The sequence below is a fragment of the Perissodus microlepis genome, chromosome 22 (assembly GCF_051167445.1).
Source record: "Perissodus microlepis isolate ML-2025 ecotype Zambia chromosome 22, ASM5116744v1, whole genome shotgun sequence".
Classification (NCBI taxonomy): domain Eukaryota; kingdom Metazoa; phylum Chordata; class Actinopteri; order Cichliformes; family Cichlidae; genus Perissodus; species Perissodus microlepis.
The window spans coordinates 17,677,144-17,700,025 of record NC_140481.1 but is presented as its reverse complement, the minus strand read 5'-3'; the positions used below and the strand labels follow the sequence as shown (position 1 = coordinate 17,700,025).

At 41.8% G+C, this 22,882-nt stretch overlaps 1 protein-coding gene across 3 annotated transcripts in view; it reads left to right on the top strand.

The window, feature by feature from the left end:
- Positions 1 to 22,882, top strand: part of ripor2 (RHO family interacting cell polarization regulator 2) — a 68,963-nt gene continuing 46,081 nt past the window's right edge. The window contains exon 1 of one of the 3 annotated variants that reach the window (XM_084918485.1): positions 1 to 114. In XM_084918485.1, the coding sequence (XP_084774611.1) occupies positions 54 to 114 (61 nt within the window). In that variant the 5' untranslated portion in view covers positions 1 to 53. Of the gene's footprint in view, positions 115 to 8,294; positions 8,732 to 22,882 lie in introns of those variants that run through there. The other 2 variants (XM_084918486.1, XM_084918483.1) reach the window with 2 other exon arrangements.

The window sequence follows — 22,882 nt, the reverse complement described above, 5'->3', positions numbered from 1 at the left end:
TAGCAGGCTTCACACTGGTAAGAAGGCATCGCTTTGGATTATCCTCTGGCACAATGCATCGCAGAGTCAAGACATACAACCACATTAAGATGAAAAGATATCGATATGCTTACAGTAGGTATCTACTAGTTGTTCTCTTGCAAAGTTACTTCTGTGTGTTTTCATTACCAGCCTCGGATGTTTTCTGCCATCTCACCGAGCTTTCCTGCACACTAAACCACGCAGCGCACTGACGCAATCACAGGCTGCAGGTTTGTCCCAGTGGAAGTCGGTTTATGTGGTTTCTCTTGAATAATATGAGAGCGGATGATACTTGCAGGATTTCAAAACTCATTTGTTGTTTTAAAAGTTCATTCACTCACATGTTCTCCTGTTTGCAGGCTGATTCATGAAGGATGTAACTCAGCAGTCTGCACTGTTTACATTGTGTTTTATGCACGAGTCATTATATCCACTCTTAGATCCAAAATACGAGTTCTCCTTCTTGGATCTCTCAGATGATTACAACACTATGCCACTACCCTATGCTATAACATATAGATTTTCTCTATAGTTTGCATCCTTGTGGGTTTTAAAGATGTTTCAGGAAGCTGGAGCAGATGTTTTGGCCCGTGCACATCTGCATGCATGAATATGTGCAGGCTTGGCGGCGGTTTGGTACATCATGGCCGTCTTCCCTTAGCCACATGAAGCCATAATGTGCAGGACACACACTAACTCACACACGTGCACCTCCAATGAGTCAGAAAGTGCCATGGCAAATTGGATTTGCCACGCAGTGCCCCCGTTATTGTTACCCGGGTAACCAGCCACCCATTCACAGTCATCCCATTTTTTCATCTTTCTTATAGAGAGAGAGAAAAGGCCGAGGCCTGGCTAAAGAGAAAAGGAGAAGGAATGAGAGAGGTCTCCTTTTCCCCCCCTTGTGTCTTCTTTTTCTCCTCCGCTCCTCATCCTGTCTGGCTCATGCTCACATTAGTCTGTGGGAATGATCAAACGTGAGTTGGCCTGAGGACACTTTTCCACCGTCCTCCAAAAATGATGTGATATTTTTTGCCTTCACCTCATTCCCACCACCTCAGATGAATACCCATCTGTCAGGGTGCAGCAGAGGAAGTCAGGCTGACATCAAGAACTTTTTGGAGGAAAGTTTTCCCATAAGTCTCCTCGTTAAAATGATCAGTCCTGGAGCAGCACAAACTTTACTGCAAAATGCACTTTGTGTATGGCAGTTTGTGTAGTGTCAGCTTACTGTGGGTTGGGCGTATCTTCCTCTTTATTCACGTTCTTAGTATTATTGCTTGTTTGTTTATTGCTTTAAGTTGTTATTGCATTTTTGAAGAGCTTATCAGTTAATGCTATATCAGCAGTTGTTATGCACTGACACCAGATCACAGTTTGGAAATCTTTCACGAGAAAAGCCTGCAAGATGTTTTATCAGCAGCACGTTTCTTCCCTTTAAAATATAGTCTAAAACAAGAGCTTTCTATAATTTATTTAGAGCTGGTTAACATTTCTTTTAGAAAGTAATTTTTACACTGATAATAGCAATAATTTGCTAAATTACAGCAATTACAGCACAACTCACGGCCACATCAAGTGTGTTGTGAAGAAATCGTCAGAAGGGAACTTGTTGTGTAACAAGCATTGCTATTTTGCAAAATATCTGTCCTCAAAAAATGCACAACGGAATAGATGGAGTCGACATCAAGCAACGATGAGCTGGTCCTGATGTCCCTGAAGCAGGAAAAAGAAGAAACTGAGATTCTGGGTTCATCTAATTCTCACTAGCAGAAAGCAGCAGGGAGAAATTCATGGTTTGATCCAGGAGTTGAAGCTGGATCACGACTGCTATCGTACATATTTCAGGACGTCAGTGAGGCAGTTTGAGCTCTCGTTGGCAGAGTTGGGACCACATCTGAGGAGGAAAAGAAATCATTTCAGGGAGGCGATTGACCTGAGTCAGCATCTAACTGTGTGTCTGAGGTAAAATAGTATAATTTTACTATTTGTATGTCACTGTATATTCAATACCTGTGCACGTTTTGAGCAACAAGCTGTCACATAGCCAAATATAGTGATCTGATTGGTCAGATCTGTTTATGGTCATACGTGAGAGTGAAAAATATTTTTGACTCATTAAATTTTCACTCAGATTTAACACATCTGGTGTGCAAAGGCCTTTTCTCTAGTGAGAAAAGTAACTCACAGAAGTAACTTTTTATTTAGCTGGCATATTGGTTACATGTCCAGGCTTTAACTCATTGCATTTCCTTCATTACATAACCAGCAACAGGCTCGTCAGCGTCCCTCAGAGCAACAGCTAGAAGCTAGCCAAAACTGCTTCAGAGACACAGTCATTCTTGTATTTAACTATTACTGGATTCATTCGACTTGTATGCAGCCGTGTGGAATGTGAGTAACAGTAACAGACCAGTAACAGCTTTCTTGAACAGCAAAACAAACACGTTAAGCTTCTCGCTACAGAAAAAGTTGTTTGCGTATGTGGTGTACAGTGTTGGTCAAGTTCCTTGAAAAAAGTAATCAGTAACTAATTACTGATTACTTCCCCCAAAAAGTAATCCCGTTACTTTACTGATTACTTATTTTCAAAAGTAATTAATTACTTTTTACAAACACAATTTACAACCTGAATAGGTGATAAAGCGATAGATCTTTCAGCCCAATTCTACTTTTTCTGCATAATCCATCATACAAAATGTAATCAAATGGAAACGTCTATTTTTAAAACTTGTTTTATTAGTTTTAATCTTTTAACTTTATGCATCAAGCAAAAATGTAATTATATGCAACATTCTCTGGCTGGAAGAAATTTGTTTAATATTTAAACCAATTTTCTGCACATTCCAGCACATAAAATAATTTTTTTGTGTGTGTTTACACTCACTCTTTCAAATAGATGCAAGTAAAACACAGCAGAAAATAAATAAAGTCAAAGACTAGCGGTCCTTTTGCTCTATTTTCTCCTGTAAAGCAGGAGTAGGGTAGGCGGAGGTTTACCCTGGTGCAGGTGTGCCGCAGCGGTCAGTGGAAGAATCCACGAGTTTCTCTGTGAATTTCCCATTACATCGTTGCACACTCGATGCTTGCTTGGAAGTTTAGGGGTTTTTTTCGCTGTAAAAAGAAGTTTTCTTCCCACGCACAACGGACACTAATGTTTTTGTCACTTTTTATAGAATCAAACTTAAAGTAAGGTCAGTACTTCCATGCTTTAAACACTGCACGCTCATACTCTCTCCTGCACTCTATATTATCCATTGTTGATCTGCACACAGCTGTTGTCACAAACGTCGCACTTGCTTACGTCACTGTCATGAGACATTCTCAAAAATCACGGTTTTAGTAACGCAGTAACGCAGCGTTCCTACGGGAAAGTAACAGTAATCTAATTACCATTTTTGCAATAGTAATCCCTTACTTTACTCGTTACTTGAAAAAAGTAATCGGATTGCCCATCTCTGGTGGTGTATGCATCAATGGTCCTAACCAGGCTGAACAAAATACCAGAGTCTCCAGAAGGAAAGTAAAACTGACCTAAATGCTAACTAAAGGTCTGCAATATAAAGGAAAAAATTTCAATAACAACACTGACTATTTTTGTGAGTATATATGTGTAAGGGGTAGGAATTAGTGCAGTGAATGTATAAGTGGACACTTTCTTTTTTTCTTGTTTTTAATTTATAACATTAATGTTATCATCTTTGCCAGAGAAGCATTTAAATGACTGAAACTGGTATAAAAAGACAAAAAAATGGCGTGCATCCATTAAATCTGTCAGTGCAAGCCTCTCAGTGGCCTTTTAAACTTGTGGCCACAGAGACCAGTCACAGCTTTTAATGCTAGCTCAGGGACGATAACAATATAGAAACACACACTCGGTGATGTGCTCTGTTGGAGTCTGCACCACGTTATTGGTGCAGTTTGTCTTTAATGCAAGAGCTCAGTTGTCAAGCGCCACAGAATTAGCATGGATGCTAAAGAGCTGCTGCTTTCATGCTAATAACTGATATTTTAAGCCGTGGTAACAGGCAACATACTGATGCATATTTTCAGGGCCAGCAGAGCAGCTGTGTAGGAGGCTGAAGCCGCCTATTCAGCCTCCTGGGATACTCATCATCTGGCTCGATTCAGATGCCAAAGAGCTCCATTGTTTGACCCCATTCAAACGGCACCATTGTACAGAGCCGGTCTGATTGTGCGACAGTTACAACTGTGTATGCGTGTTTTTGTGTTCACTTGTCTGTTTGTGTTTTGTTTTGGTGGTATTGTGTGTGTGTGTTCAGTTGTATCATATGTGTGTAAGAGTCATTTGTGCGTATGCGTGGTGTTGTGTATTTGCATTTTCCGAAGCAGGGGCTTTTTCTCTGGTGGTCAGAACAAATAGCCGGCCATTGAAATGCAGCAGGGCAAACGCTGACCCCATTTTCCGGCGCTGCAGGCCGGCAACAGTTCACGGTCACAGAAAGAGAGAGAAGAGAAGCTCCTATATTTTCCGACATCTGCATGTGCCATTTTTGCATTGAATAAAGTGAGCCTCGGTTTAAGGGAAAAACAACAACAACAATGTTTTGCACATAATGATGACACAGTCAAGAGCAGAACCAGCTCGTTATAGGAGTGCACAGATGGGAGTGGGATGAGTCTGCATAAGACAGTGGGCTTTGCTTTGCATGTGTCACTGTGTTTTCTGTTTACTTGCCTGCCTGACCAGTGACTCTAGCTCCCTGCGACACAGAGCAGCGAGTCAAAATGTCACTGCTGTTAGCCGTGAAGCAGCAGTCTGGTTGGCGAGCATTAATTATGATCCGTCACTTAGTCCGACACTCGAGTTTAACTTGCAAGGAGACAGTGTGGTTCTTGTCGCGTTAATCAAAGAGAAAGATCTTTGCAGGGCTGCGTGATTACAAGACAGCATTCAGAAGAAGAAGCCTTTCAGATTGCTCTCATGCACAGTTTTCATCAACATACAGTTACTTAAAATTCTTACTCCTCATTTTATTTGTTTGCCGTTTCTCTGAGCATTGCACACTCTGACCTTGGGTGAATTTGCAGGGAAGACTGTGGCACCTGAATGTTGCAGACCTACAAACTATGAAAACATCCACTTTTAAAGAGGTGCTGATATTTACTGGTGCTCAACCTGGATGCTTCCTTACGTCTTAATTCCTATAGAAGCAGCTGACTGCTCTGCATGGAAACGTGGACCCTCAATAAATATAAAGCAATAATTCTGAGTAAAATACAACTAAAATATATCAAATCAAAGGCTTATTTATTCAAATAATTAATTGTAAAGGAAAACATGCTTGGTATGAACTGAATGTATACTAAGTAAAATTCATTTGACATTTAATTTACATTGTATTTACTTAATACAATTACATGGAAAATTTAATGTAATTGAATTGGTTAAAATCAGAATTTGGGGCCAGATTTCTTTGTTTCTTTTTTTGAATGACTTCATCTTTGGGTTTTGAGTTGCAGCGGCCAGTTTTAGCCATCTTCACAGATTCTGTGTTGCTTCAGATTGGCAGATAAGATTTGAACACATCTCTAACAAACACGACCGAAGACACATTCTGTTCCTCTTATCGACCTCACACAAACAGGAAATACTCTCATAAAGCGAGCCTTTCTCTCAACCCAAAGATGTTCTTAAAACAACTCTTTGGTCTCACATTCTTTGCGCGTCCTTTTGCGATGTGTCCGGATTGTCTGGACTAGCCCCAGTGAAAATGAGTTTATTCCCTCAAGCTTTGGCCTTGAAGGGAGCCAGCGGCTGGGGAGAGGAAGTCTGAAGGAAAAGTGATAATGAACTGACTTGAGGCCTACTTTCTATTTTGGTTTGAAATTGGTTTGTCTAAATGGGGTGAGTCAGAGAAACTGCTTTCTGGCAGATGTAGGCACAGAGTGAGAAAGAGGAAGAAAGTTCTGTGTCTGCCTGCTTTTTTAAAAAAAACAAACCGTTTCCATCTAAGAATAAATTAAAGGTCAAAAAGACACAAAGCGCTGCATGTTAGCAGTAATTTAGGAGTGGACATGAAATGCTTGAAAGAGGCTGGTAAAGGGCCTCCTGGGGATGGACCAAAGCTCTTTAAAAAGCTGGAAGAAAACTACTTCAGACTTATAAAGTGCACTAGAGAGTTTGTCATTATGCAACACAACATGACAGGACTCCAAAAATATATCCAAGCAGTTCTACATGCTTTTGTTTTTCTCTAAAACAGCACAACACATGAGTTCAGTGCCAGCCTGTGCTGTTTAACCCCCTTTATTTCTATTTAGGTCAAGCAGCTAAACATTAGACTACCTGACAAGATTTCTTACAGTTTTAAAGACTTATTTACCTTAATTCCTCCAGGCGCATGGCATAAAAACTATTCAGTAACAAGGACTCAAACGCCAAATGCAGGTGAAAAACATTTAGTGAGAGTAAAGCACCAATCTGGTTTGGAGAAAGCCTCACTGAGGATCCACAGCAGCTCCTGAGCTTGATACCTTTGAGAGAAGGTGACAGCTGCAGCTAAAGTAGGGAATGAGAATAAACGGGTGTGTGGGGCGAGTGATTATATATGTATGACCAGTAGGGTAGTGGGGTCTGGTCCAGCTCCTGAAATTCTGATAAATTCAAAATAAATACACTTGTGAGTAATTTATATCTATTTAAATTCCTGTCCATGAAGTATTGGGCTTTACTTTGTTAATCTCTTTAAATGATTTGTTTCTTGCATTCTTAATTACTGGATTTAAAGGTATTATATACTGATACCTGCAGATAAAGACTGAGGATGTCCAGTTGAGGTTAGATGCTCATTTTGGGGTTTGGGGCTTTTAGTGATTTCTTCTGCTTATACCGGAAGTTTGTTGATGGTCACCATAAGCATTTATCTTATATTTCTACTGTATTTCTCATCTGCTGTTTTTACTATTTGTTCTTAATTGTTTTTTGTATTATAATTTATTTTGTTTCTTTAGTTCATATTTAGATTTTATTTTTCTTGCAGGGAAACATGTTTCTAACCAATTAAACTTTGAAACTTGAAACTTTTCCACCCAATTATTTTGTTAAAGTCCATTAAAGACGTATGCTGTTTATTCATCTTATCCTGGAAAAACAAAAGCTCAAGGAAAACATTAAAAGCCCAAAATTACCACTGCATTCATACCTGTGATGAGTGGAGGTGAACGCACAGCTGTATAGTCAATAAGTACCACAGTATCAATGCACAGACTTAGAGAGGTGCTAGTATCACTGTAGACTCTAATTCTTCTTCCACCTGAGACATTTACAATGACCATTACATTTGTTTCTGTTTTCTGCGATTTATAGAAAGACTTTAAAACCTTGGCAGTCAGCAAGATTTATCAGATTGTCGTATATTCAGGTGAAATGAAAAAAATATTCATTTATAAAGGACAAAGAGCTGGAGGCGACATCTCTTTATTCACACGTGCGAGCACCCTGTCTATAAATGCATGATTATATGGAACAGATGACAGAGACCAGGATTAATATCCAGTCCAAAGATAAATTGCTCACTTTTTAGATGCATCACTCAAGTCAAGCATTGCTTCTAAAGAGAAATCTTGTACTAAACAATTGTGTACTGTACTAAAAGTTGACTGAATACTTTAACACTGAGAATGAAAGAATCCGGAGGCTTTACGCTGTTTTAAAGCATATTTGTAAAGGCCAGTAATCTCTGTTTGCGCTTCCTAAACACAGATTTCAAGTGTGTGACTCAGTGTAGTCTTGAGCAAAAGACTGAAATGTAAAAACTACTATTCTGCGAGAGGTTCTCCCACTCTGTCTGAATCTAAATCTGCCTCTTTCAGAGCAGGTGAGCGTGCTTATTTGCTGCATGAGCAGCTCTGTGGAGGCTTTCAGCAACAGCAGATGACAACAGACTTTACCGGCTCTGCCAAGGCCTCCTCACAGCGGGTCACAAAAAAAAAAAAAAAAATAGAGGGAGCGATCAGTGTGGTCCCATGATTCCTAGTGAGCTGTGAAGGAATGACAAGCAGAGCCAGCTTCATGTCTCACACACCATGTCAAACACACACACACACACACAGGGTGTGTTTTCACACCCTCTTTGCATGTCCTTGCTGGCTTAAAATAAAGAATCTAATTATTCTGGTTAAATCACCAGGCGCTTGAGCTGACTCATTGTGGAGAACCATAATGTGCATATGGATACACACACACACACGAAGAAACACATGTACACACTACTGATCCTCCCCGTGCTGTACGCTCGCACACATGCGCACAGTTACTCATACAAGTGCTCTCCAACCGGCACGCTCTCACTTCAGCCTTGCACAGGATGTTATGAAATCAGCACTGTTGCTGAAACTTGGTGAAGGTCGCTGGGAGTCCTCTCTCTCACCCACACACACACACTTCACCTGGCACTTACGCACTTGTTCTCATGCAGAGAGCTGAAGCTCAGCTCAGTCCCTGTCCCCTCCTGCTTGTGCGAGGAGCCTGCCGGCGATCGGACTGTCGCCTGTAGCGAAGAGGCCGGGCCGGCATCGATTCAATTTTTACAGCCCAGTCGCTCTCTCTCTCTGAGGCTGAAGGAAGACAAGAGGGAGAGAAGAAGAGAAAGAAGAGGAGGAATAGTGATGGCCGTGACCGACATTGCAGAGGACGACCTGGATGAGATGATGCGCGAAGAAGCGGAGGACGTCTTCTACGAGGACGGTAGGATTGCCAAGAGTCAAATGTTTCGTGTTTGAAAGCGGGCGTGGGTTTACAAGTGGGCTGCAGGGCCGAGACAGCTGCCCCAGCGCTGCGGCGCGGTCAGACTGGTTGGTTTGTGAGTTGTGGTTACGATCAGGGTTAAAGAAAGGGTAAAAATGATGGTTGAAGGACGCCCCAGAGGGCTCTCCCCAGCTGTGTAGGTGGCGTTGTCAACGGCACGGTTGAGTAGCCTCTCCTAAACACAGAGATGGAAAATGAGTAACCTCGAGATAAATAGATTTGTCTCAGTGAAATAAAAAATCACGGTCAGTGTAATGAATGCTTCAGCTGTGTCTCGAGTTTCCCTTCATCACATTCGCTCTGTGCAGTTTTTTTTTTTTTAATCGATTTCAAACTTTTACCCTTTGTAGAAAGCCGAGAGGAGCAGTGCCCTCTGCAGCGTGTGTGGGCGTTCTTGTATAACAAGCAGATGTTTTTAACAAGCATTATTCTCCACAAGAAAATCTCTTGGTTGTTTTTGGGTGGGGTGGGGATGTTTGCTATTTTAAAACAAAGTGTAATCATAACCTGAGGTGAGCTGGATGCTGGAAGAGTGATGAGCAACAGAAGTGCAGCAGAACTTTACTGATGATTATTCATGAGAAGGTGAGAAACGTGTCAGCTCGGGTCAGCTTACTGTTGGAAAAGTAATCTCCAGTATCAGGACTGAGACGACACAATACCAGATATTGATGCTTTATAGTTTCATGTGCATCTCATGACACTTTTTGTCTTTAATGTGCCCGCGTCTATTTAAAGGAACAGCTCGGTATTTTGCAAAAAGCTATTCTTCTGTTTCTCGCATGAAAATTTTTTTAGTTTTTTAAAAACATATGCTTCATTCCCACAAATGCTGTGCTGGTTCTGGTGCAGAATCCTGAACTAGTTTTCAGGCCCTGTAGCTCAGGAGATGGAGTGGGTAGTCCACTAAATGGGAGGAAACACCGACCTTCACATCCTGTAGTCTGAACACAGACGTAACCACGGGCAAGATTCTACACTCTGCTCCGATTCATCCATCAAAGCTTTACTGTGTGAGTTTTAGGTTGAAAGCACTTAGGCAGGGAAAAAATGGCTTGTGTGAATGTGATGGATTGAGGCGTGCAGGAAGAAAGTGTTTTGAGTGCTCAAATAGAGTATGAAAAGCACTATAAGAACAAGTCCCTTTATCATTTCCATCACAAAAAGGCTGGGTCCAGAGCAGGAACCAGTGATATCAGCGGTTATGGGAAGCGGCTACTGCAAAAATTTAAATGATGCAGAACCTGCAGATTTTGTTGGCCATGAATGCAACTTCTGCTACGTAACATCAGGTTCTCAAACCTGTTGCAATGCAGGCTGGCCAAGGCAGAAGTGGCTCTGCAACATTATCTGCACCGACAGCGGGAAAAAAACAGTGTACTTTTGACAGTCTTTACGCTAAGATAAGCTCATCAGACGATGGTGTTTCTTCAAATCTAGATCCTGGCAAGAAAACAAAACACATACTTCCCAAAAACTGTCCCTTTAATTCCAATGAAACTGTTTCCCTTCCTCGTTTTGATAAGCACATCCCTGCATCAGTGGCAAAATGGTCGATTACTCTCGTTCACAGAGGCAAACGCCTCACATCAGAGCTTTACAAGTGCTCTCCCATGTTTTGTGTTTACACTGGCTTTTCTTAGCAGTTAAATTACACACTAACTGATTGGATTACACACACTAACACCAGGCCTTTGATACATTAATACATTTATCTTTAGGGTCCGCGCAGGCTTAAAAAGGCTCTGCTGCAGCTTGTCAGATGGCGAGTGGACGGGGCGGAGGAGGATATTCCGAGTTATTTCGTCATTTGGTGTGCGACGTATGTAAATGCCTCCACTGACCCACTTCTGACTGATACTCACCGATGGTAATGTGACGTTCCCTTTGAACAGCGCTGCCAGGAGGTACACATGACTCTGTGCAACAAAGCAGCCAATCACAGCACACGGATTCATGTGTCGCTTGGCCAGCAGGCATGAGTGTGTTTATTCATAGACTCAGAGGAAGGTTGCACAATACGGATCGCTAATATTTTCTGTTCTAATTAGCTCTTTGGATTAGCGATGGGCTTATTCTGTTGTTTTGTGTGTGTGTGTGTGTGTGTGTGTGTTTCATTTTTATTGGTGCCAAATGCAAATTTATTACAATTGTCCTATTTTCCTTCTCAGTCAAATCACAGTTAGTGAACCATTTGCATATCTTTCACATCTTTCCTATGCACACATCAGCGTTGTGTTGAATGTGCTCAGCGTAAAGTGTGTGACATGGTTTTGCAGGCTTGTAACGGCCCTCGACACCACAAGGGGTCAAACGGCGAATTCAGGGGGAAAGTAGGCGTTACATTTCTCAAAGCATGAGAAAGACCTTTTTCCTCCTGTAACGTTAAACCTTAATCCTAACCACAATGCAGGAAATAAGATTCGAAGAAGAAATCTGACAAAACACTGGCAAAATTCTTCTTTCTTGGCTCCAGATATGAAGCCTGCTTTCATTCTGCTTCTGTCTAAAAATAAGTGTCCATTCATTTAGAAATAGCTGAGAATTACAAGCATGAAACTCATCACTGTCATCGCTTTGTGGAGTCTAATGAAAAGCATGGCGTGGTGTCTTAAACGCACAGATAAAAGCCAGATGAAGGAAGTAACAGACATCACAGCCCTCGCTACAACAGCTATAACAATACCCCAATGTGGCACTGAACTCAGAATTGCCGTTATAAAAAAGGGAGTGTATGTGAAGTTTTGTTAGCTCTGCGCTTCACAGACGTTTCTGCCTCTGTGCTGAGCTGAATTATGACTAAAGGAGTGCTACTTTTAGCCTGGCAGCAGAAATGTCAGAGTGCCTGAACATAGCAGATACACAGCGACACACACGCACACACTCTCTCTCCTCCTTTTCCTGCCTCTCCTCCCCACTCACACACACTCTGTGACTCCAGTTCAGGTCGCATGAATTAACAAAAAGCCTCGGTTAGCTTTGCTCACAGGAACAATGTGTTTCAAAGTACTCTGCCAAAAAGCAGCTGCTTTGTAGGGACGTGATAAGTGTGCTCACATGTTGACCAGATTATACCCACTGTATTCATGAATGTTTGTCTTCTGTAAATCACTTTGTGATAGCTGTCTGTGAAAGATGCTACATAAAGTATGCAAAACTAAATTCTGTGTTTCTGAGTCGGAACACGTGAGAAAATGTGTCTTTTGTTTTTGTATTTCCTTTTTGGTGTCATGTGCAGGTCTCTTGGCAGATGTTTACAGTGAGATTAAACCTTTGGACTAACTTCACAGATATTATCGTTGCCACTTATTTTATGTGTTACCCCCCTGTGTTTATTTGTGATACAGAAGTGGCTGAAATGTGCAATCACAAAAATCAACATTAGGAGTTTTAGAGGCATTTTTTCACTTCTGTTTAATGTGTCGCAGTATTAGTAGAGAGAAATTTCTCAATCGCCCATTTAAAGAAAGCAGCTACTGCATGAACAGCTATCGCACATGCGTATTTATGTATAATGATTCAAACAGAGTCACGCTCATGAGTCCATGCATAATCACCTCTGCATGAACTCCCACCGGACCTGAATGTTTCTGCTTAAAGCTCAAAGAAACTATAGTGAAACATCTTAAGTGGTTTTACACAGAGGCTAAGAAACAGTGGGTCCACTTTATACCCTTATCACCTTTTTCTATACCCCACCACACACACACCCACATTCACACACACACACATGCGCAATCTCCCTTTTTGAAGCCTCTCTGAAAAACAGAAAATTAGATTGCATCAGTAAAAGTGAACAGTAGCTTCTTTGAGACCAGAATAAACTCTTTAACTCCTTCTTTTCCTGTCATGTGAAGTCCAGAGAGTGATTATTGGTCTACTTCTGTGGCTGTGCGCAAAAACAAAGTAGAACAGAGCGGCACGTCTCAAACGGGAGCAGGCATAGCAGGACAGTAAAAATACAGTTGAGCGCTGGATCGATGGCGCCATGGATGGAGTAATGTGTTGGTGTTTGGTATTTAAATAAACCAGTGTTTGACTAACTGGGTCAGCTCAGAAAGCATGAAGAGAGGCTTTCAGTCACAAGTGAGGAGGGTTGTCGGTATCAGGGAGGCATCAGAGCACCTTGAGTTAAAGTTTAGAGAACCACAAAGGAAGTAACTCCTTCAAAATATCTAAATCTGTGAAAAGGTTCTTGCTCTCGTGCAGGAATGTTTTGCATTGTTCCTGCTTCTTGCACAACAGGATTCATCCCTACCCTGACTGCAGACTGCTAATTACATGACAAAACCACTAATTGCTGACCTCACCAGCTATTGTTTGTTTGTTTGTTTTAAGGCAGTGCAGTTTTTGAAAGCTGCCCGAAGCACAGTGGATTCTGCAGAATTTCACCGAGGTGAGGCTGAGATGTGCGATTAAAGGCAGGTGGAGCTTTGAGTGATAGCGTGAAGTGGCACTACCCCTGAAAGCGTTTACGTCTTTGATGTAGTGTTTAAGCCTCCACTCTTTTAAGCCTTTGCCAGGGGGGCTTTTCTTTAAGGTTTGCAGCTAATCAACACCTGAGATTTTAAGGATGAACAAATAAATAGGAGCATGACTCGACACGCAGGCTTCTCTTAAAGGAACAATGTCTCAAGCCCCAGAATTGGGGACTCATTTCCATTGTACAGGAATTTCTCCAGCAACAGGAGGCAGCAGTGGAAGAGCTGCACAGGGAAAAGACAGCTGGACTGAGGTGAAAACAATTTTATCCACTGTAAAAGTTGAGGGTTATGTGTTTTATGCAGCATTAGCTGAATGCACCTCATTGTAATGCGGTTAAGCAACAATATGAGAGTCAGAGGTTTATATATTACCACACAGCCACATGCTTAATTTCATTTCACAAGGTCATAATCAAATCACAGCTTCACATATGAGTACTGATGAGCTCTTATTATGTTATCATTCTGATGACATGAAATCTATCTCGCTTCCACGGTACAAGCTTTTATCTCTTTGCCCTGAGGGTGAGATGAGTGATGCACCCCCACAACACGAGCGCGCACACTTAACACGAGCCATTAGCATAACATACAGAGCTCCAGGAGAAGGCTGTAAGACTAGAAGCCTGGTCGGATTTCATAAATCCATTTTTCCCCTCTTAGCCTCTTGTCTGTACTTGCCTTGTGCAGCAGAGGAAACCAAATCCTTCCCTGCTGACATTGTGCCCGATGACAGTGAATCACGACCAATGAGTGGGGAGCAAAGAGGATATCGAGCCATGATAGCGCAGTGACTAAAGCTGACTTCAGTTTTAGATAGTTAGCAAATTTTACGTCATTTAAACCAGCACTACTGCATCAAGTGTTTTTATGATCTACCCCACTTTGTAGAAAGAATAAGATGCCGATAAAATACTGAGTGGTTCCAGCTGAGACTGAAGTGCTTGTGCGATGAGAGAGAACGAGACTGCAGAGAACAAGACTGAAAACTTCTGCAACATATAGTGTGCTGCACTTAGAGTCTGAACTCTTTGTTGCATTGGAAATCCTTTAAGCCCATTTTAGATGTGAAAAACAGCTGTGCAGTCAAACCTGACTCAGTTAATGACTAGCTTTGTTTGTCAGAACTTATTAAAAGAAAATTACGCGCTAATAAGTGATTTATGACTTGGCAGAAATCACTCCCGATGAGACACAAACACTGTAGTCGAGTGTATTTTACACTCACCTGCCACTAAAAGACGTCCACCTGCTCAACTGCTTGTTAATGCAAATGTCTTATCAGCCAATCACATGATGGCAGCTGAGTGCATTTAGGCATATAGGCATGTTCAAGAGGAGCTGCTGAAATTTAAACTGAGCATCAGACTGGGGCAGAAATTTAAATGCAAAACAGATGGCTGCATCTCCCTGAGCATCCTTTTCAAAGGGAGTTTTTCCTTCCCACTGTCACCAAGTGCGTGCTCCTTTAAGACTCATCTCATTCCTGGAGTTTTACCAATCATTTTTCTAGCGATTAGCATCAACCCTTAGCAACCACAAACCAACTGGTCAGGAAAGGTGGTTTTGGAGCTAACATTAGCTGCTCTCTTTAAATGCCCTCCTTTGCCCTGCTTGTGGCAGGTCTGAGTGAATCACTGCAGCTTAGTGCTCTGGTTTAGCTGTACAAACTGAACACTTGATATGTAAGTAACATTTGTTCAGGCCTGTTTAGACAGATTTTTATCATTTGCCTCATGTAAGACAATAATACATATTTTTTAGGTCAAGTCTTTTCGGATGTTCTGATTTCCTCTATGGTTGTTGTTGGCGCTCTTACGTTATGGCTTTGGCATTTACTATTTTGTTATGCTAGTTAAAGTCACCACTACCGTGGAAGTTGAGAATGATTTTGACTTAAAGCACTTTTTTCAAAATGTTTACACACAATATTATCATTTTATCACGGCACCATAATCGTGTAGTGCAAAATCTGATATCTGGGCTAAAGCTTGTCTTGCCAGAGCTTGTTTAAGGCAGTATTTCTGGAGAAATTACACAAGGAATCTCAGTATTTGGTATGATTGTTGCTTATATTGTCTGGCACTAAAATTATATTTGTTTTTGCTTCCCTTTTACTCTTCTTTATAGCATCAGAATCTGTGGCACTGGGGTCTAGCAGACAATACTGTCTTAATAATGAAAACCCTCATACCTGTGACTCACTTCACTGTTAAAGTGTGTAAGCTGCAATTGAAATTCACACCATGATTATATCAGACTTAGATGAAGAGCTTTCCCCGCAGCGAAAACAGAGAGTTCAGTCGGGCAGCACGGTGGTCAGACCGGGCAGTAATTTGGCTGATGTTTGTTGCTGTCTGTCAGCTTGAGCTGAACTTTTATGGGACATAAAGAGACACTCACCCCTCCCATGACTGCCAATCACAAACTGGTTTGTCAGGGATGCTATCAATGGAAATGCATATCTGTAATCAGAGCGAGTACGACAGGGGGAGCGGGCTGAGCTCGAGACTGATGTGAACTAACTCGCCCCGCCGTCAGACACACACATGCACTGAGCCATTCCTGTTTGAAAACTGCCTTGAAAATTCACACACTGGCAGTCCACCCACACACAAAACCTCCAGTGTGTGGCCACAGATGTCGTCTCTGTCCACGGGGATGCAACACGCTAACAGACTAACGTGACAGTCCTGCAGTTCATGCGTCAGCGGCCGCTCTGTGTTGGGGAAAGCTCTGACCTGAGGGGACCTAGTGTAGCTGGCATATTACTGCTCCGCTCTACATCTCCCCTCTTCCTGCTTCTGACAGTTGGCTTCACTGACCTACTTTAGCCAGAAGCCTACAACTATTATTACTATTATTATTTTCTGCAGCGCTCACTGAATGAGAGGCGAGAGAAAAATTAAAAGAGCAACAAAAACAAAGGGGACGTTTAATGGAGCAACATTCAGTAAGCCAGATGATGCAAGAGCAGAAATCTTTCTCTCTCTGCAGACATATCTCAGCCTTTTTTTGCTCACTGATATTTGCACGTGGTTTATATGAAAGGCGGCAGTTTCACCTTTCAGTTTACAGTTCTCATGCGGTTACCATGGCAGTGTGTGCTGTGGTCAGCACTGGGCGTGCGAGGTTTACACTTAGTGGTTTGGAACTACTCTCACAGTGAGGTAACCCTGTTTAGAGCATGGAGCGTAGCAGGCCACCCATGGCTCTTCACAGAACAGATTAGCGCCTCTTATTTGGCACTGGGTCAGAGTGCATGTAATTTAAATGGACAAGCCACCAGTGAGGGTTAAGCACAAGCATAAATCCTGAGAACGTTACCTGGATCTTGCAGAGTTCTCTTTGCAGGTATGCCACCCATCAGGAAGAAGGAGAAGTACAAGCTCACATCCACACCTAAGGCCCATTTAGACTCACTAGCTGACCTAACATGAATATCGGCTGGACTGTGGAGGTGGGGGGGATCAGGAGCACCTGCAGAAAACCCACGCAGCTGCAAGAAGCACCTGCAATCATCCAAAAAGGCTCCAGAGGACAAGGAGGTTTGAAACTAGAAACTTCTTGCTGTAAGGCAACAATGTTAACCGAAGTGGTATCATTCCACAGCAACATTTCACTATAAATAACAAATTCCAAACTAAAACAGTTCAAAATGTATTTTAATAAAATAAATTCACCACTTACAGACCTGTTTTAAAACCAGTCAGTCACATTTCTTAACCATTTCTAAAGATGGTTATGTGGTAGTGTCTGCTAAAACCAGTAAGAAGCCTCGCTGCTGAATTCTTTTTCATTTGTGGAGCTTTTTAAATCTATACAGTGTCAGAAACATGCTCTATAACACAAATCCACGCCTTGTCAGGTTACTCTGACTGTGAGTTGGATGATATTGTTGACACACACATGCATGGGATGCCTCCAAGCCCCAGGGGGGCCAGGAGTCTACCTGCAACAGCCAAGCTGTCATTACAGACCAAAGCTAACAGGAGCCATGGAGCCATGCAGTACACGGCCTGTAATTGATTCACCTCTGTACAGTACGTCTGACTCAGAGAGACGTACTGAACAATAGGCAGCTTTGTACAAACTTATAGCAGCTTTAAATAAACTTTATTCACAGTAGTGATAATACTTGTCAAAAATAAAGAACAAGATTGTGTTTTAAATAGATTTTATGATATATTTATGTGTGTAGAAGACATTGAAAATGAGGTATGGGTCCCTCTGATGGGATGCAACCAGTCGCCAAGCCACCCTTGGCTGAGCATATCCCCAGCATGTCGTACAGTAGAACAGATCCAGAAAGACGTGCACTACTCTGGCAGTGCAGAGCTGTGCATAGTCCTGCTCTAACAGCCACAAGAACTGCACAGGAACAGGTTGGAGCACCTTGTTTTGGTGCCTTTGTCCACTTGGATTTCCACCGAGATTCAAACCAGAGATAATTTTCTCATTACCCTAATGATAGTCTATACACAAAGGGGTTTTTTTGTGCAGTAAACTGAACCAATTCTGAGGTTTATGAGTGTTGCTGATTGTTCCAATCAACCGGAGCTGAAAACTAGCCACAGAACATGTTTGATGTACTGAGAAATGGATTTGAAACAAAGACTGAAACATATTTCACAACACAAAGCTTGAATTTCCCTTTTATATAACTTGCAAAGAGCAGAAGCTTCATTAATGTTGTGAGTTACACTCGTGGTTACCTGTTAAACCTGTGCATTGTTTGGGCAGCAGTAAAAGCAGCTGCATATTTAGAGCACATACATAAATAGCAAATAATAAAGCGTGGTTTTAATGAAAGTAGAGCTGCTGATGTCGTAATGTGTGTTGGATTCAGAGGAGAAAAATTCAACAATGATTCGACCTAAACGAGGCAAGTAATCTGAGCATAGGCAGCACTCAGCCTTTCAGTCACACACACATCATCATCAGCTGTGCCTGTACATCCTTTAGCCTTGACTTCCTAGCCCTCCAGTCATGTGGTCTTTTGAAATCATCGTGGCTTTAGCAGTCAGACGCCATTAAGCAGAGATGAGGGAATATGGGAAAAGGATCAAGAAAACAGTAAAATGTAAAATAAAAACGTTTGAATGAAATAGAATCTGAGCTACAGAGAGAGACAGGAGTTTCAATGCTGCGCCACAGGCCGAGCAGGAGACTGAAGGTGGTGAACAGCAGCAGCGGCAGAGGTTGGTATGGAAGGAAAGGAGCTGTGCTGCTGGGAGGTCAGTGGACCTTCTTCCATTCATAGTTTGTGTATATGAAAGGGTGTGTAGGTTTATGTGAACAGGGTATGCACCCACACAGAAACAAGGTTTTAAAGTCAAAGAAGTCAGGAGATGCTGGCAGCCACCATAACAAGTGTGGAACAAGTATGTTTTAAGTGCAGTTTAAATCAGGGAGGGACTGACAGAGCTGGAGCACACCAGAGAAGGAAGGAGAAAGGAAAAAGCACTTCTTTTTTTAAACCTTGATTGAGGGCGTTATGTAACTGTTCCAGCTCATTTGTTTGCTTGTCTGCCTGTTTGTTAGCAAGATGACTCATTAAGTTCTGGACAGGTGCGCACGAGCATTTTACCTGAGGTGTTTTTCTTGGCAGAACTTAGAAGGGACAAACTTTTTAGAGCAAGTTGATTCATTAGCAATATAGGATAATATATTGGACAAAAACTGATTCAGATCCAGATTTTCCTTGATTGTGTAACTCAATTCGCGCATGTGGAGGAAATCTTTAGCCTTAGTTTAGGTATGCAGGCTTTTTTAAAAAACATATTGCTAGATGTGTGGTTTTGTTTGTATGTAACTGGTCTGCCTGGTCTATATGTTGTTCTCTTTGTGGTGTGCATGTACACGGAGGTAAATATAGCTGCTGGTCAGGGGCTGTTGATGACAGCCATAATTACAGGCTGGGCTGTCCAACAGCTGAGAGGAAGAGAGAGAGAGAGTGTGTGTGTGTGTGTGTGTGTGTTAGTGCTAATCGAGGAGCTCATGGAAACCAACTCTCTGGCTCTACTGGACCTGAGATTTAACAGCAAAATGCACAACACAAAGTAAGAGCAAATAAAAATGTACTTGCTGAAAAGATGATTAAAAGATAGGGATGAACCGCTCAGCCACAGTTAGTGTGAAAGACGAAGGCTGAGCAATGATCGTGTTTGAGGTGAGTGGCTGCATTTATCTGGCAGGCTCAGGTGGGGAAAGTTCGCTGACAGCAGAACATATGGGGCTGCTAATGAGGAAGAGACGCCTTAGGGTGATAAAAACAATTCAGAAAGTTAGCATTATGTCGTTAAGCCAAATGGTGGCTTTATTGCTTCCCTTCAGACATAAACACTTTAAATCATCATCTGACTTTTAGCAAGAAATACAATAAGGACATTTCCTCCAAGTCGTTCCTCTAAACCTTTATCCGTCTTTCATTCATCCCTCCTCTCTGTCTGTATCTGTCATCATCGTTATGCAGCCTAATGGCCGGCGTATGCATTTCCCATCAAGTAGAAATTAAATCAAGAATGACTTTGACGATTTGAGTCACTTTGTCAGCTCACTTTACAGATTCACAGTCATCTCATTTCTTCTGTTTCCCTAAAGCTAAGTTACATTTGTGTCATGTCGAAATCACGCTCCACGAAAGCTGTCCGTAAGGTCGATGGCTCAGCAGGCTTTGATTTATGACTAAGCTAGCCTACTTCTGTCAGATTATGAGTTCTGTGGATTTCTCTGCCTTTTTATCGATGTTTTAACAAGGAACTAATACACTCGGTGAATCACAGCTGAGCAGTCTGTGGTCACAAGTGAAAGGGTTCCCCTTCCTGCTGTAACTACTACAGGACGCTGGTGAAATCAGCGATCCGTTCAGTTTAAAATTCTGCTCATAAAGATTGATTTGGGCATGTGTTACACTTTACTGCACACTTATCCAGGAAAGGATTAAAGGACAGCAAACCCAGCTTTCCCTCCAATGCACTGTACAGTTGGCCAATCAGCAGTCCTGAAGACGGAAAGATGTGTTTTAAAGGTGTTTGTAACAATGTTTAACCACCTTATGCATCTCTGTAGCCTCTTCTTGATTCTTTTGGACCTTGTGCCACTTATATCTGATCACAGCTTCTCACCCTAAAGAGCACCTTTGGCCTTGTTTTTAAGAAAAGACAATAATTTAACACAAAATTAAAGAAACTGACCAATTTCCAACCTGCGTGAAAACCTCATGAACCCACCCTCTAAGATTAATCATATTGGTGAGTCGTTTTAAAAGTCCCTCTCTCTACTAAAAACCAAGCTGATGGATTAAAAGGGACAAGCCATTTTCTGCTCCCTTTGCTTCTTGGAAGGGTGAGCTGAATTGGATTTGTATGGACTCAGCGGAACAATGTATCCACTTATGGAGGGCAATTATGTTGGCAGGAGCACTTCACGACGAGTCGCTCTTCATAAGTCGTGCCACAGAAATGTATTTTCCCTCGGCCTCAAATAGCAGCACCTGTGCTTCATGCTGTTTGTAGCTTCTAAAGATGGAAGCGTTTGTCTTCTTCATGGTTCCCTCGCATGTAATTCGGTTAGTTTGCAGCTTGCTTTCCAAGGAAAAGACCTCCCAGCAAACCCCTATTGAGGCAAACAGGCTGACGAGGTAATTTGGAATAATCTGTTGGTGCTAAGATGTACATTCACGGGTAATTATATAATCAGTCGTACAACCTGACAATAAGAGAAATGAAACAGCGAGGCACTGGTGAAATGTTGCAGAATGAGGCATGAAATTATTTTAACCCTTGGATGCACAACCTACCAATACCTACACTTTTCCACGACTGGGGTCAAAAATGACCCCAAATAAAATCAATGCATTTTCCTATAAACTCGGTTGTTATTCTTCAAAATCTTTAAAACGAAGAGTTGTAATATTTTCATATTTGAGGTATTCCTCATAAAACATGTTTGTGACATGAGGCCCTTTGCATTTTTATTTATTTTTTCATTAATTTTAAGAAATTGGAGTTTTTGTATCACTTGTATCACTTTTGTATGCTTGCTCTGCATATACTGCAGAAGCTGGGTCTTCCCTCTGAAAGGCACAAGTTGTTCATCTACTGTAACACAATCACTGAGGATGAATTTCTGCCTGCAGTTGACCAGGAACAGGCCCCATATGTAGCGGAAAGCTGCCATACGGTTTGTTTTCAGTCGGTAGGCTCTGGTCCTCTTGTCATCAAAGTGCAAGAAACGGCGAATATCTTTAAATCTTTGAATTGACATAGTGGCCTTGTACAATGGGTTATGCAGAGGACTCCCAAAAAGCACACCGACTTGTACATCCCAGTTCTTCTCACTTCCTGCAAGAATGGTCAATCAAATGAAGGCCAGGAGCTTATGTTTGATTACATTTTTCCACTCTTTTCCCCTGTCTGTGGCTACTCTTTATGCCTCCATGTTTGTGCATGTCAGCACCTCTTCTATTATATTATCAGACATGAACATCTTCCATGCATCTATTGGGGAGACAGTACTAAACCCAGGTGCAAGCCCTGGCCGTCTAATTCGTCTAATTCATTCTGTTAGACTCAATATACATTTCCCGTTCAGAGGACTCATCAGAGGACTCCTCTGTGTCTGACTGGCCTTGTTGAGTGGGGGGGACAGTAGTCTGGGTCCTCTATATCTGAGATGTCTGATGTCTGAGTCACAGCCTCCGATGGCCTTTTCATCCCATCCGTCCTGGATCATTTGTAGGGCAAGGTCCATAGGGATTCTAGCTGGCCTCATAGCAGCCATGTTACTTTAGATATTTAAAAAATCATCAGAAAGTACAATGTTTGAAATGCACAGAAAACTATAAACAGGGCTGCACATAAATGGTCCGCAGGTGCGCATTCGCTGTAAAATTAAAAAACACGCACCAGATAAGTTGGAATGCGCGTTTGCGTACATAAGATGTTCTGGAGGACAGACATTTGTTCAGAACTCTTAAAGATGTCGAAGAAGCAAGCTCCGTAAGCAATTACTTTGGTGTTCCTCCACCACAAAAGAAGCGCATATTCTCGGAATTTCTTGGAATACTTTTACTTTTGACACCGAATACGCACCTTCAGACCACTTATGTGCAGCCCTGACTATAAATCATGTATGTTACTGTGTAAAAATGAATTACTGATCCATCAGATGTGTAAGTGGGACAGTCAGAGTTGCTAAGAATTAAAGTTTCATAGAAGATTCTATAGGAACTGCTTGGGGTCATTTTTGACCCCACTTGTGGAAGAGTGGGGTAGTGATACAAAAACTGCATTTTTTTTAAATTAATGAAAAAATAAATAAAAATAGAAATGGCCTCATGTTACAAACATATTTTATGAGGAATACCTGGAATATGAATATATTACAACTTTTCATTTTAAAGATTTTGAAGAAAAACAACCCGTGGGGTCATTTTTGACCCCACGTGTGCATCTAAGGGTTAATTCCTTAAAGCTATGAAAGCTTCCTAAACATGATCCCACTGCTGTCCAGAGCGCACATGGAGATAATTCATAATCTAACTCAATACATTGTTCTATATTTTCTCTAATGTGAGTGTGCATGAACGCATCCCTATTGGTGA